Source organism: Rattus norvegicus, chromosome 1, assembly GCF_021556685.1.
Source record: "Rattus norvegicus strain SHRSP/BbbUtx chromosome 1, alternate assembly SHRSP_T2T, whole genome shotgun sequence".
Taxonomy (NCBI): domain Eukaryota; kingdom Metazoa; phylum Chordata; class Mammalia; order Rodentia; family Muridae; genus Rattus; species Rattus norvegicus.
This window is the reverse complement of record NC_141534.1, coordinates 79,022,656-79,039,038: the sequence shown is the minus strand read 5'-3', so window position 1 is coordinate 79,039,038 and position 16,383 is coordinate 79,022,656. Positions and strand designations below refer to the sequence as shown.

At 46.8% G+C, this 16,383-nt stretch overlaps 1 protein-coding gene across 1 annotated transcript in view; it reads left to right on the top strand.

Moving 5' to 3' along the window:
* Window positions 1-10,303, top strand: part of Nlrp5 (NLR family, pyrin domain containing 5) — a 270,742-nt gene extending 260,439 nt beyond the window's left edge. Inside the window, exons 64-67 of the mRNA XM_087603010.1 lie at window positions 1,635-1,805; window positions 3,821-3,991; window positions 5,958-6,128; window positions 10,085-10,303. Of these exons, the coding sequence (XP_087459136.1) occupies window positions 1,635-1,805; window positions 3,821-3,991; window positions 5,958-6,128; window positions 10,085-10,217 (646 nt within the window). The 3' untranslated portion in view covers window positions 10,218-10,303. The remainder of the gene's footprint in view (window positions 1-1,634; window positions 1,806-3,820; window positions 3,992-5,957; window positions 6,129-10,084) is intronic.
* The last annotated feature ends 6,080 nt before the right edge of the window (window positions 10,304-16,383 follow it).

Here is a 16,383-nt window from a genome sequence, read left to right as displayed (position 1 = left end):
TGCATTTGTCCGACTAGCCAAATTGGCAAGGGGGAGACTCTGCCTCAAGATAATCAGGCAGTGGAGATCCATCAAGGAAGACACCAGCAGCTAACCGTCTAGCATCTAGACATTCCCATCTGTCAGTGGTGCAAGAGTTGCAGATGTGTGCTGGACCCTAGGGATCCAGACACACAGGTCCTTACAATTGTGTAACAGACACTCTACCCACTGAGCCATTCCTCCAGCCTGAGATTTCTGAGAGCAGGATCTTATGAAGCCTCATGAGGCTCATGATCTCCTGAGAGGAATGACTCTTCAAAGACCCCTACACACATGCACATGTGGACACCTACCTATAAAAAGATTTCTTTTTAGGAGAATGCACTTGACTCAGGGCTAAGACCACAGATACATGGTCTTGGAGGTTCCTGGGAACACTACCTGTGCAGGTCACAGCGGGAAGACATTCTCCTTGGCTGTTGTGTGATAACAGTCCCATGTAAATGTTTTACAAACTTAAGTCATCTTCAACCATAAAGTTTTTGTCTAACAAAGAGTGAGATTCTTGTTAACTTAGATTAACACAACCAGCTTATTCTGGTTGGGAACATCTCGAGGGGATACTTGTACGTTCCCTTTGAACAAGTAGTCCACCAATAGCTTCTTGGGAGTAAAATGCATGATATGAGGCAGGTGATAGGGAACTCGCAGTCAAGCTTGATGACCTGAGTTCAATCCCCAGGACCCACATGGTGGAAGGAAGAGGACTCACACATTGTCTTCTGATGTGCATACACACTGTGGCATGTCCTAGATGATACTCATACTGTCATTTGAAAACATGGACATGTGTTCCACATGTCCACATAAACCAGAATGTTAAAGAACATGAGTTTAGCTGCATGGGGTGGTGCTTACTGGCAAGGACAATATTCAGGACATGAAGGTAGGAATTCTAGGCTATCCTCATCGACAGACTGAGCTCCCAGCCAGCCTAGCCTACCCTAACAAAAGTATAAAAATAGGGGCTGGCAAGATGGCCCAATAGATAAAGGCACTTGTGCCAAACTTGACCATCGGAATTTGGTCCCTGTGACCTGCATGGTGGATGGAGAGAACCAACTTGTACCAATTACCCTCTGACCTCCCTTCACACACCATAGCATAAGTGCAGTCCCACACATGCACAAGAAAATAAAGTAATTTTTTTCATCCCATTAAAAATACAGGAGAAATAGTCGGAGGGTATGTGCATGGCTATGCCCATGCGTGTGCCTGTGCCCGCACAGCATGCATATGGGTGGCAAAGAAGGTAAGACTCAGTTGTTTTCTTCCATGGAGTTCCCAGAGAATGAACTCAGGTTGACATTCTCAGGCTTGACAACAAGCAGTCTTACCTGCTAAGCCATCTCACCCGACTGCTCAGAGTTTGAGAGTCTTCCAGTATGGCCTAATGCTAAGAACTATCCCAGGAACTACCAACTTCTCTAATCACTCCCCCCCCCCCAACCCCTGACTTAAGGATGATGCCAATGGGCAATATAAAGAGGAGCCCCATCCTACAGAATGGTAAACTGAGGCCAAGAGGAGTCTCTTGTCTAAGGCCATGGGAAAGAACAGTGGTGATCTTTCTCTTGCATGTGTCTCCACAGACTGAATCATTGCAACATTATCAAGGATGCCTACGGCTTCCTGGCGTTGATACTGGCAAACAACAGAAAGCTGACGCACCTGAGCCTGACCATGAACCCTGTAGGAAATAGTGCAATGAAGCTACTGTGTGAAGCTTTAAAGGAGCCAACTTGCTACCTTCAAGACCTGGAGTGAGTGAACAGTGGGGCTAAGGGTCATCTCTGCTGCCTGGGTTTGTAGACAGCAAGAGATTAATAAGGAGATGTGCGAATCAAAAACTGTCTCTAAGGGCAAGTGCTCATCCTCCCAGGAAGCACTAGATAGAGTGAGGGGCTGAGTCCACAGAGCTGAGGGCAGGAATTGCTATGAACAGGAGTCCCAAGGTAAGATTGTGAGTTCCTGGTCATACTTGGTCCCTAAAATCTGTTCATTTTTCAGAGATTATTTGGGGTTTTCTTTTTGAGGGGGTCCTGTTTGTTTGAGATACTCCAGGAGTGGAACCAAGATCCTTGCATATACACTCTATCGCTGAGCCAACCACACTCCCCAGCCCCTCACTGGGGATTCTATTCAGGAACCTAACCACTGAGCCACACTCCCCAGCCCCTCACTGGGGATTCTATTCAGGAACCTAACCACTGAGCCACACTCCCCAGCCCCTCACTGGGGGATTCTATTCAGGAACCTAACCACTGAGCCACACTCCCCAGCCCCTCACTGGGGGATTCTATTCAGGAACCTAACCACTGAGCCACACTCCCCAGCCCCTCACTGGGGGATTCTAGGCAGGTGTTCTACCACTGAGCCACAGCCCCAACCCTAGGGTTTAGGGCCCAAATATAAATGTAAAGTGGACTCCTATTTCATAGATGCCTTAAGCATAGAGCGTAAATGTGGTTTCACACAAAGCTTTAAGTGCAGACACATTGTAGCCTGAGCTGTCACATGAGGGTCAGACGTGAGACCTTTCCTTTGTGGTAATCATAGTGAGGTTAAACTTCATATTCAGGGATGTCTGGGTTTCAGATGCACAAACTCTTTGAGAATCTTTAAATTAATCAAACTCAAGCCACCCAGGCATGGCGGCACACACCTTTAATCCCAGCACTCAGGAGGCAGAGGCAGAAGGACCTCTGTGAGTTAGAGGCCAGCATAATCTCTACACAGTGAGTTCCAAGACAGATAGGGCTGTACAGACTCTGATCCCCCCAACACATATGCCCCTGTGCTGTGGGGTCACTCTACCCCATTCACCCCACTCTGCCTGAGGCAGACACACAAGGGTCCACCCCTTTGGAAATCCTAGCTTCTCTTGGTATAAAATAAGTTTCTGTGCCCTTTCCTCTCTGTCCTGGTGTTCTGCCAACAATTTCTTCAGTCCTTGCCTGTCTCTCAGGCTGTGGAAAACCTTAGCCCCATCTATAGCTGAGGCTTAATTATTATACAAATTATTTTCCCAAAGAGACTTCGTTCACCCACTGCACTTTCTCCCCCACTGCCCTTTCTCTCCCACACTAACTTAACACCCACTCTGCACCGTTCATGAGATTAGGCTAGAAAGGCCACCTCTTGGGGCTGCAGAGATGGCTTCATGGATACAGAACTTGCTGAGCAAGCACAAAATCCTACATTCAGAGCCACAGAATCCATGTAAAAACCTCCAACACACGCCTGTAAACCCAACTAGGGAAGGAGGGCCAAACAGATCCCAGTGGCTCACTGACCAGGGAGTCTCTCTAAAATGACAAACCTAAGGAACATGGAAATAAGTGCTTGTGTTGCTTGTATGATGTCAATCTCTGACCTCCAAGCACATGTGCACAGGTGTGACTACCCCTAAACCCCCATACACATAAGCACCCACATGTATATCACACACTGAATAAAGATCATCTCTGTTAAATTACATTTGTTTTCTTATTTGGGGTGAGGGCCTTTATTGCAACAGGGTTCTGTTTATTCAACAGAGGTCAGAGGACAATTTGCAGGAAACAGTTCTCCCCTTCAACCAAATGTGGGTCCTGGGTATCAAACTAGAATCCGGCAGTCTTGGTGGCAAGTACCTCTATCCACTGAGTCATCTCTCACTGACTGCAAGACATTCTCTTAGAAGAAAATAAAGGCAGATGTTGTGAGTGTTTTTGAATGTTACTCCCGCTGTAGTTGTTCCCCACTGAAGACGTGAATTCTCCCTTGTCTCTTGCAGACTAGTGGACTGCCAGCTCACGGAGAACTGCTGTGAAGACCTGGCCTGTATGATCACAACAACCAAGCACTTACAAAGCTTGGATCTTGGGAACAATGCCCTCGGTGACAAAGGAGTCATAACCCTGTGCAAAGGACTGAAGCAAAGTAGCAGCTCCCTGAGGAGACTTGGGTAACTTCTTGGGGTTAACTCTTTGAGGGGATGAGCTCAGGGGAGGTGGGAAGACCTGAACATGAAACAATGGAGCTGCTGTCATGTTAAAGTCAGGTAGTATTTACCTCAGAGTCATGGATGGGTCTGGGTCCTGGATCTACCAGCAGAAAGCCTTCAGATATATGCTCATTGAACTTCCCCTCCGTGCTAGCCATGGTGCTGGGTGCTAGGTGCTGGAAATACAGAAACTAATACCTTGTTGGTCCAGCACATCGAATTGAGCAGGAAGAATGAATACAAAGCATCCAGGAACAGCAGTGGTTCCTAAGACTTTAGTCAGCATCTCATCCACCTGAAGCCTGTTAGACCAGAGTCCTACCCAGGTATGGTGGCTCACACCTGTAATTCAGCACACAAGAGGATGAAGTAGGAGGATCCCCTTGAGTCTGATGCCAGTCTGGACTACATTGTGAGTTCCGTAAGATCTAGCACGTGTGTGTGCAAACACACATTCATGCACACACACAGCACACATAAATAGAAATAAAGTTTATTTAACTACTAGAATATAGGCCATTGGGAAACTATAGTATGTTCTCATTGGACCCCACACACATGCACAACGGTCAAGCACATACACACAAGAAATGAGCATAACTTTTTTTTTTTTGGTTCTTTTTTTCGGAGCTGGGGACCGAACCCAGGGCCTTGCGCTTCCTAGGTAAGCGCTCTACCACTGAGCTAAATCCCCAGCCCCGAGCATAACTTTTTATGTATAAGAACCCTCCAATATACCATTACCAACTCATTTTACCCACTTTGAGACAGTCTCTCCATGCAGCCCAAGCTTATGATCCTTCTGTCTCAGCTTCTTGCATGCAAGGATTACAGGAGTGTGCTCTTAGGTCAACTCCATGGTCGCTTGATCTTTTCATTTAAAGTTTGATAGTGTAAACATGTGTGTACATATCTGCTTCTCTAGTCGCACCACATGCATGCTTGTCCCCACAGAGGCCAGGAGAAGGAGGCATCATATCTCTTGGAGCCACAGTAATGGACAACTGTAAGCCACCTGATGTGGGTGTTGAAAGGCAAACCAAGTCCTGTGCGAGAGCAGCAAATGCTTTTAACCACTGAGAAATTGCTCTGGTGCCCCTTGTCAATGATATCCTCTGACACACTGCTCTTAGCATAAATTCCTAAATCTTTATTGCATACATTCATCCTACATAGTATTGGATTTCACAGGGACACTGTCATACAAATATATAATGTACTTTGATCAAGTCTCTCTCTCAACTCACACAGGCACACACGCACGTATCCCTCCCCCTCCCACCCCATTAGTTTGCTTTCATTCCCCTAGAATCAGCATCACATCTGATATATTTAGGTCGTATATTTATGTATCTACATACATCACATCTACATATGACTTTAGCTACTTCCATGAACAAGAGACAACAATGCAATATTTGTCTTTCCAAGTCTGTCTGACATCACTTACTATGCTAACTTCCAGTTTTATCCATTTTCCTAAAACCCTAAACCTTTAAAGTTTTCAGCTTTATCTCATGTATCACAGTCTCTGACTAAGCTCTGACCACCTAGGCATGGTGCCCCCAGTGAGAGCAGTGTGCATGCAACTTTGCATGTACCATGAGTGTGTCCAGACTTCCTGCATCTTGCAGGCAGCTCCCCACCCTTCTGAGTCTTTGATGCAGTGTCACTTATTAATCAGCAAATATTTCCGTAGCTCTTGTCATAGTCCCTATTTCACTGTAGCTGGACTTTTTCACAGAGACACTTTAAGGTACCCAGCAGCCATCAGCCAGAACCAGAACTTAGAAATGAGAATGTTCGGGCTCTCCCCAAGAGCGATTAAATCAAGCTCTGCATGGAGCCCCTCTCACCTTTAAGCATTGGGTTGAACTCTTATGGGCCGGCCAAGTGGAGGGTCCATCACTTCTTGGTCTTCCGGTAGGTTGGCAGCATGTGGGTTGACTTCCAAATGCTGTGAGGTATTGTCATCGGCCCTCTCTTGCAACCCGTACCTGAACAGCCTGAACCTAGTAAGAAATGACTTCAATACATCAGGGATGTTGAAGCTCTGCTCTGCGTTCCAAAACCCTGCCTCTAACCTGTGGATAATTGGGTAAGTTCCGAATTGTCTTCAGAGATAAAAAAAAAAAAAAAAAAAAACCTGATTCTCTGATGAGTTAATTGGAGAAACAGAAGCAATTGAAAGTAGTTGAGCCCATAGCTTGGCAACTGTCTTTATCTAGAGCAGTGGCTCTCAACCTTCCTAATGCCGTGACCCTTAATACACTTCCTCATCTTGTGGTGATCCCCAACCGTAAAATTATTTTTTTTCTTTATTAACTTGAGTATTTCTTATTTACATTTCGATTGTTCCCTTTCCCGGTTTCTGGGCCAACATCCCCCTAGCCCCTCCCCCTCCCCTTCTATATGGGCTTCCCCTCCCCACCCTCCCCCCATTACTACCCTCCCCCCAACAATCACGTTCACTGGGGGTTCAGTCTTAGCAGGACCCAGGGCTTCCCCTTCCACTGGTGCTCTTACTAGGATATTCATTGCTACCTATGAGGTCAGAGTCCGGGGTCAGTCCATGTATAGTCTTTAGGTAGTGGCTTAGTCCCTGGAAGCTCTGGTTGGTTGGCAGTAAAATTATTTTTGATTCTAGTTTATAACTGTAATTTTGTTACTCTTATGGTATGTAACTCCCTGAAGGGGGAGGCTCTGAATCCACAGGTTGATAACCACTGATAGAGACAGTTCTAGGACAGCAAAGGCTACACAATGAGACCCTGTCTCAAAAAAAAAAAAAAAACAAACAAACAACAAAAAACCACTTGTACATCCATGTTTTTAGTGACAGTTTTCAAGAAAGGGAATTTGATTCGTGTTCCTATATGGGTAAGACACAAGGATTCATATAAGATTCCCAGATGGTAGACTCGAGACAAACACTGGAGGTTGCTAAAGGATACAACAGAGGTTAGAGGCTGAACTCAGGCCCTTCTTAGCACCTGTAAAGTCCTGGGCTCCATCACAGCACTGCCAAAATAATTTAAAAGGGAAAGGAAATTTTAGAGCTGACAGCATCTACAGACTTTTCAGTTTGGGATGATGGGAGAGTTCTGAACATGGACGGGAGCAGTGGTTGCATTACATGTGTGTAATGCCACTTCTACTTCCAAAAAATGGTTAGGATGGTTCATTTTGCTAAGTGTTGTGACTCTCACCTACAACTGTAGTATTCGTGAGGCTTGAGACAAGAGGATGGCCACAAATCTGGGGCCGTCTTTGACTACATAGTGAGTTCTAGGACAGCATAGGCCTCAGGGCTCACCTCAGTCAAAAATAGACAAGTTTGTCGTGCACGTTAAGTATTGAATGTAGCTACTGATGAGTTGCTGTGTTCTGATAAATAAGGCCCCCACTCATTATTAAATGGAGTGAGTCAAGATGGGGCTGGAAAAGTGGCTAGATACTTGAGAGCATTTGCTGTTCTTGCAGAAGAACGGAGTTCAGTTCCCAGAACACACCTGGTGGCTCACAGCAGCCAATGACCCAAGTTTTGGTGTTCTAATACCCATTCCTGGTCTCTCTGGGCACTGCAAGTGTGCATGGCACACAGACACAGGCAGACACATACGTCTTAAAATACTAACATTTGTGTGCACATGTGGAGTCAGAACAACTTGCAAAAGTCAGTTTTCTCTTTCCGTCATCTTGATTCTGGGGATAAAACTCAGGTTGTCAGGCTTGGCCACTGTAGCATTTTATCCACTGAGCCATTTCACATGCCCAAGCATACTTGCAATCCAAGAAGGTAATTTGGCTGAAGCACTGAGCAAGGTGGTACATGCCTATAGTACTCTCTCAGGAAGCAGAGGCAGGGAGAATGCTGCAAACTTGAGCCCAGGCATACCTAATACATTCTGGGTCAGGCAGCCCTATATAACAAGACTGTCTCCAAAAATAAAAAACAAAGAATTTGAAGATGATTCGGCTGGCAGCCCAGGTGAGCCATGACTTATTCACAGTACAATTTTTAGCACATGGACACAAGTACAAAAGGCCCATGAGTGATCTCTAGGGATGGAGTACCATTGAAGACAGGCAGGAGGGAATGGGGGAGGTTGAAAATTCCAGCTAAGTGAGGTGGGCAATATTTACAGAAATACGTTACAAGGCACATGCACAAACAAGTCCAAGAGGCAGAATACTGTTTAAAAGAGGCAACTGTAACAATGAGCCACAGGGCACAGCCGTCTTTGACAGGACCCAGTGGTGAGGATGGTCTTGGGGAGATGGTCCCTTCTGTAAACTGCTTCTGACACAAGCCTGAGGACCTAAGTACTGGTCCCTAGGGCCCATACAAAAGCCAGATGTGAGTCATAGCACGAGAGAGGCAGAGACCAGAAGATGCTGGAGTCCCTTAGTTAGCCAGCCTGCTTAGCCAATCGGCAGGCTCTAGATTTGGGGAGTTTGTCCCAAAGTGAAGAGAGATGGAGAATGACAGCCAGTGCTGACCTCTGTTCTCCCTCTTCCCCCTCTCTCTTCTCCCTTCCTCTCTTCCTTTCCTCCCCTTCTGCTTTCCCTCCCTCCCTTCTCTCTCCTCCTCCCTCTCCCTCACCCTCCCTCTCCCTCACCCAATCTCACTTCCCTCACCACTAACACATGTGCTCCCTTGCGCTCCCCTTTCCCCTCCCCCTTTTCCCCTCCCTCCCCCTCCCCTTCCCTCCCCCTTCCTCTTCCCTCCCCCTTCCTCTCTCACCCCTTCCTCCCTCACCCCTCCCTCTTCCTCCCTCCCACTCTTGGCCCCTACACCCCTCTTTCACCTGGAACACATCCATACACTACCACCACCCACATCCACAGTCAAACCTGGATTTTTACCAACTAATCTGTCATAGGCAAAATGGGATTTCTCTGCAACTATTTAAATACTTGTATACCCTTTTCCTCAACTGAAGTGGGTGGGACTTTGCCTTACCCTTACCTTTACCCATCATTGTGCCTCAAATCTGGGACAAGACCCAGCACACAGTAGATCCCTGTGCATTTCGGGCTTCTTTTCTATGTGTGGATTCATGTGTGTGTGAATACATGTTTATATGTGGCTCACATGTATATACCTGTACGTGTGAAGGTCAAAGGGTTAACCTGAGAGGTCTCAGAATAGCTATCCATCCTTGGACTTTGGGTGGTGGTTTTGTTTTTTGTTTTGTTTGACACAGAATCTTGCTGTGTAGTCCTGGCTGCCCTGGCATCAGGCTGGCCTCGGACTCACAGATCTACCTGAAGGATTAAAGCTGTGTGCAGCCAGGCCTGGCCCATCTCGGGTTATGTTTTGTTTTTCTATTTTAGATATTCATTTTTATTTTATGTGTGTGAATGTTTGCCTGCATGTATGTTTATATACTATGTGTATACAAAGCCCACGGAGGCCAGCAAATCTTCTGGGACTGGAATTACAGGTGGTTATGAGCTGCTCTGTGGGTGCTGGGAATCGAACCCAGGTCCTCCAGAAGGGCAACCAGTGCTCTTGACCTCTGCGTGTGCTGTCTCTCCAGCCTGGAAGCCTGGCTTTTCAATGTGGGTTAAAACAGCAGCTCGTGCTTGTATGGCAAGTACTTCATAAACTGAGCTTCTCTCCCTGGTCCTTTATTTGTTAAATAATATACTTACTCTTTGGAATGTTTATACATTCATATAATGTCTTTTGATGATTTCCACCTACCACTACTTCCTCCAGATCTTCCCATGATGCTCCAATACGTCTCTCTCCCAACTTGTTTTTTAATTAGTTTGCTAACACACTGCCTCCAACTATTGCAGTTCATAGGCATGTTAGTGTGACGTCATCCACTGGAGCATGAACAACCTACCGTGTCCCCAAAGAAGTGAAAGTGACTCTCCCTCTTCCACTGGGGTGGGACCTCGGAAGCCCCTCCCCCGGCTCTTAATCTATGGGGGTGGAGGGGTGTACTACTTTCATTGAGAGGTCCCAAAAAGGGTTGTAGTCCCCTGATCTGGCTTCCAGGACACCTAGGGTCCTAGCGTGGCATCTCTTCCTCCCAGCCTGTGGAAGCAGCAGTTCTATGCCCAGGTGAGAAGACAGCTGGAAGAAGTGCAGTTTATCAAGCCCCACGTGGTGATTGATGGTGACTGGTATTCTATTGATGAAGATGACCGTAACTGGTGGAAAAACTGAAGACTGAGTTCCCCTCTCCTTCTGTGGAACGTTTGTCTCACCTCAGAGGATGTATCCAGAATGAAATAAACACAGAGCATTTAGAAAAGCAGCAGGTGGTTATGTCGATCACCCGGGGGGGGGGGGATGGTATATGGGCAGAGATGAGATGGGGTGGCTCAGCTGGCAAAGGGCTTTCTGCAAGCACGAGGGTCTGAATTCAATACTCACCACCCGTGTAAAAAGCCAGGTGTGGGGACAGAGGCCTGTAATCCCAGTGCTGGGAGATGGAGAAAGAAAATATTCTCACAGGTTCAACTTGAAGGCAGAAATGGTTCCATGTGTGCACACACAAGCATGGGGGACCCACATTCATGCCCACACATGTTCAAAACCATGCACGTACACACACAGACACCACACATGAAGTTGAACTCTTCATCCCTCTGGACCACTTCCTTGCTGTGATGCATGCATATACTTTTTGTACCTATAGATCTTCATGACACGCAAGACATGAGTAGCTTCCACCCATCTTTTAAGGATTTTGAGGCATGGGTACCTAGGCATAGAGTGGGAGAGCCATCACTCAAACCCAAGGTATCTACTCTGAATGCCACTGTCGTGCCTGGAGCTCCAGGGAAGCAGTTGGCCACCTCCAAATGCCTCAGACGACTTTATATTTTTTTATAGCCCCATATCCTGAAGCCTGAGAATGTTCTAGGCTCATTCCTTTGAAAAAGCATGAAAATTCCCAGGTATAGAGGTGCCCACCTTTACTCCCAGCACTAGGGTTGCAGGACAGTTTGGTGGTCTACGGAGTGAGTTCCAGGACAGCAGAACCTACATAATAAGACCCTGATTTTAAAAGAAGAAAAAGCCCTTAAACTGAGATGACTGCCCTGACTCCCCTACCAAGTCTTTTAATGTGAATGAAAAGCTTATTGGAGGGAGTGCAGGCCTGAGTCACCGAGACTGACAGCCTGAGGTTGATCCCTAAGACTTGCATGAGGGAAAGGGAAAACTGACTCCCCAAGTTATCCTCTGGCCTCTGCACATGCACTGTGCCTCCCTTCGTCCACTCACACAAATACTGTTTGAAATTTTACCAGGAGTAGAAGTGTGCAGCTACTCTGTGCTTGATATCATTAGCATTGTCCCCACTTGGGCTGCTTTACAAGAATTACTCTCTCATCTGAGGAGAGTTAACACTATGTAACACCCAGACATTTGGCCCATGTGACGTGATCTGTGAGGAGAACGTGGGTGGTGGGAGGGGCCGCAGTAGTCCTGGCATACACTGAGGAATGTATACTTACAGGGTACAAAGCCACCAGGAAAGCTTGGGCTGACTGATACTTCCTATCCAGGAGCGATAGCATAGTGTTGTAATCTTCGCATGCAGCTGGGAAGGCAGGAAAACCAGATCAAGGCCAGCCTCAGCTATTTTATGTTCAAGGCCAGCCTGGGGTATGTGAGACATATTTTTTTTAAATCCCAAAGAGAATGTGGTGTAGTGATCAATACAAATGATCCCCAGCAACTGTGTATCTGTGGACAGCGATGCCCAGACTTAGAGCTTCTTAGGGCAGGGGCAAAACTAACCTAGAAAAGATGGCTCAGTGGTCAAGAGCACTGGCTGCGCTTCCAGTGGACCCGAGTTTGATTCCCAGCTCTTGAGTAGTGGCTCACAATTATCTATAGCTCCTGTTCCAGGGGATCTGATCTTTCCTGGCTTCCAAGAGTACCAGGCATGCACGTGGTGCACAGATGTGTGTGCAGGCAAGATGTCCGTATATATACCTATTAAATGTAAAGAATGAGACTTTGTTTCAGAAACACAATAAAAAGCTGTATAATATAAGCCTGACAGCCAAGGGTCAAGGGTTCCAGCCTTCAAGCTACTTCCCCCACTGTCTTTGAAGAGCAGAGAAGGGTCCTGCTCAACCTGGAAATGAAAACCACCTCACCAGGGTTCCACCTCAAGACAGCCAAGGACAAACTAGGATGTTTGCAGTTCTCAGACAACTGACAGTCATTCTCAGACTAACCCCCCAAATGTTGACCTCCTGGCTTTTACATTTGTTCTTTGTAACAGGAGATCCATAGAGGACAAGGCACATTCACCTTAGCAACGTTCACCTTGAATATGGCAACGTTACATTGACCATGGTGCCAGGGTATAAAGCGAGGCTGAGAGGTGCCGATTCTTTGTATTTTTTAAGGGCTTTAGTTTTCTGTGTCTGGATCATTGGGCACGAGTGCCCTTGGAGGACAGAAGTGTTTCATCCCCTGACACTGGAGTTACAGGAGGTTGCGTTACTGACGTGGGTGCTGGGATCTAGGGTTCTCTGCAAAAGCAATAAGTGCTCTTAACCACTCTCCAGACCCCATTCTTTGCATTTTACTATAAATCTCAGGTACTTATCTCTGCCAGTCTCGCTACATTATGCAGATTGGTGACAGGGTGTGTGCAGGTTCCCTTTAATCCTCCATGCTCTTGAGTTCTTGATGTTCCCTCAGTGCACACCAGGTGGCAGTAGAGCGCCATTTCTTAGACGAGCTCCAGAAGAGGACGGTCCCTTTCATTTGTTCCTGGTCACTGGCCATTTTTACTGGACACTGGGGCTGCCTTCTGTTTTAGGGGGCTCCCTGTGCACTGTGTGATGCAGGAAAGCATGCCTGTCTTCAGTGTGCCACAAGCCAGGAAGACTCCCCTGCCCTAATGCAGCAACCAGAAATGTCAGTAGGTGTTCCTTGCTGGGGCCAAAACCTCCCTGGCCTGGGTCTGAGTGTCACTGACTTACAGTATTCTTGGAAATATCAGTATAGCATCCAGTGACTCTACCTTTATCCGTGTGAGTTACTGATTCAGATTCTGTCATGGGGAAGTAACAGGCCTTTGGGATTTGCTGTCCTTTGCAAGGCTGATCATGTTGTGAGATGTCTCAAGGGAGGAACAAGACACAGCCAGGGCCTTTTTCAACCACTTTTGGGTTTCAGTTTGGTTTGGTTTTTTATTGCAGGGGTGGAGGGTGGGGTACACATGTGAAAATGTGCCAGGAATGGCCAAGAAAGGAGGTGTGGCTCATGCCTTTAATTCTAGCACTGGGAAGGAGGAGTTAGGTAGATCTGTGTTCCAGACCAGGCCTGGTCTACAGAGTGAGGTTCAGGAGAGCCATGGCTACGCAGAGAAAGCCTGTCTTAAAAAACCAAGGGTATCATGCGCAAGGCCCTGGGTTTGGTCCCCAGCTCCAAAAAAAAGAAAAAAGGAAAAAAACCAAGGGTATGGGGGAGAGTAACACTGTGCATGAATCTCTCTCCTTCCACCTGGGGATAGAACTTGGACTTTCAAGTTCGGAGAGAGGTACCTTAAGTCCCTCCAGGCTCTGGGCCCACTTTCTACATCTGTTAAGGGAAGTGACACCCTGCCATGTTCCACACACACAGCTGTTGTACATTAAACTTTCCCCTCCACGAATCAAACAAAAATCCATCATAACAATGCCTTCATTGGAGAAGGTGGAGGGCGGGAGTGAGCAGCCACCATGTGCACTGCCAAAGGGCACATTAAATCGGTCTCATCTCTCAGGAATGAAACCGCTTCATCTGTCAGAAACGAGCAAACACACACACACACACACACTCACACGTGTGCACACATGCCTGCACGTGCACGCACTCCTTTCATGGGCATGGGTTCCTGCAGTGGCATGGTAAGCAGCAGGGAGTCAGAAACAAACCAAACAATAACTGAACCCCTTAAATCCACACAGTGAGACATTCAGGTGCTATTAAACTGACGGCAGCAGACCCTGTGGCTTCGGGGGTAGAGTACATGCCTAGCACATGTGAAGCTCTGGATCTTATCCCCAGCACCACTTAAAACCCAGAATCAGAACAGGGAGGTAGAATGATCAGAAGTTCAAGGTTACCCTCGGCTATGGAGCAAGTTTGAGATCAGGTTAGGATGGGGAAGGGGAAAAGAAAGGGGGAATAGAGTGAAGGAGGGAGGAAAGGGAGACAGAATGGAAGAGAAACTAAGAGATGTGCACTGGGCCCTCTAGACAATCACAGATAAATGCAGTTGATGGAAATGGGTGATGTAAAGAGAAGGTAAAGCCACTAACCAAAGACTATACATGGACTGACCCTGGGCTCCAACCTCATAGGTAGCAATGAATAGCCTAGTAAGAGCACCAGTGGCAGGGGAAGCCCTGGGTCCTGCTAAGACTGAACTCCCAGTGAACGTGATTGTTGGGGGGAGGGTGGTAATGGGGGGAGGATGGGGAGGGGAAGCCCATATACAAGGGGAGGGGGAGGGGCTAGGGGGATGTTGGCCCAGAAACCGGGAAGGGGAATAACAGTCAAAATATAAATAAGAAATACTCAAGTTAATAAAGATTAAAAAAGAGAGAGAAGGTAAATGGAGACTGAGGATGTGGCTCAGTGGCAGAGTGCTTGCCTCGGGTTCATAGGTCCTGGGTTGGATCCCCAGTGACGGGGACAACAAAGTGGGGTAAATAGAGATAATACAGTTGGTGACATGCTAACAGATGGTGATGCTACGAGATGACAGGTAAGTAAAGGAAGGATGGTATGTGGGGTGTGCTCATATGGAAAGAGTAACTTTATTGCCGTGTGTGAGTGAGCATGTAGGTGTGGGCATAGTCAGGGATGTGCGACGGCATATATGCAGGTCAGAGACACCTTCTAGGAGGCAGATTTCTCCTTCCACCATGTGAATTCCAGGGGGTAAGCTCAAGTTGTTAAGCTTCCACCCATTGAAGTTATCCCGCTGGTGCAGAGAAGGCAGCAGGTCTTTAAACCCTCTAGTGTGCCATTTGCCCATTCACAGAAACCAGCTGTGTTTCTGCCAGTGTATGGCATGAAAGCCAAAGGGGACTATTTGTAGAGGCATAGGAACTGAGGAGAGGTGGAAGGAGGGGAATATATGTTTGTCATATATTCTAAAATGGTGTTTGTGTGTGTGTGTGTGTGTGTGTACACGTGCATATGCCTGCAGAGACCATATAGGGCATCAGATATGCTGGAGTTGGAGTTACAAGCAATTCATGTGGGTGCTAGAAACTGAACCCAGGTTCTTTGCAAGAGCAGGATGTGCTTTTAACCACAGAACCATCTCACCAGCCCCAGAAATAGTTTTTAGCTGAGTGATGTAGTATACATAGGCAGTCTCAGCACTGAGAAGGGGAGGCAGGAGGATCAGAGGAAGGACATCTTCAACCACACAGCAGGTTTCTGGTGAGCCTGCACTACAAGATTCCATGTTTCAAAAGAATACATATTTTAATTCTGTGTGCTAACTTTATAAAATCAAAGCCTTGTTTTTGTAATAAATATGCCAAAAGATGATGAATTGAGGACAGTAGAAGCTACTATAGGAGAGTTGGTAGCATTTCCTTCATAACTTAAGAAATAAAACCGACTGTGACTAAACACAAATTCTTTGCCCAAATTCCCCTAGCACAACTACCATCAGCCCAAATAATTGTACCACTCGAAACAGTCTATATGAGTTGATGGCTTAGCAGGAAAAGGCACCTTCCTCCAAGACTGCTGACCACCGGAGGTTGATCTCAGAATATGCACAGTGGAAGTAGAGAAGTTAATTCCTGCAGGTTGTCCTCTGATTACCACAAGCATGAGGATAATCAATGAATCAATGTTAAAAAAAAAAAGTCAAATCTATGGGCTGTTTTCAATGTGGCATAGTTTATCGACTCAAGAGTCTAATGGTTAATATCTGCTATTCCTCTACTGAGAGAACCTGGGCATTATACTTGGCCTCTGCTGACCTGTTTCCTTAGCTGGAAAATGGGACACTGCTCCTCATAGTAGGACATAGGTGGGTAACAGACTAGGATGCCTGTGGACTAAGAGGGAGAGAGGGGCTTCATTGGAGGAGACCTAAGCCTTGGCTCTCTGTCCATGGTGCTGACAACCAGGGCTAGGCATATGGTGGCAGAATTTAGCACACCAGCACCAAGATGCTCTATGAATGAATAAAAGATCTTATGACAAAACAAGTTCAGAAAACATCGAACGCTGTATCTCAGCTATTCCCGCTCTTCCTCCTCCTCCCATGGTCCACTTCATCACTGAACAGCAGCATCCCACCCTACTCAGTCTGCTTTAATGGAGAATATGGCTGCAGGACTGGCTG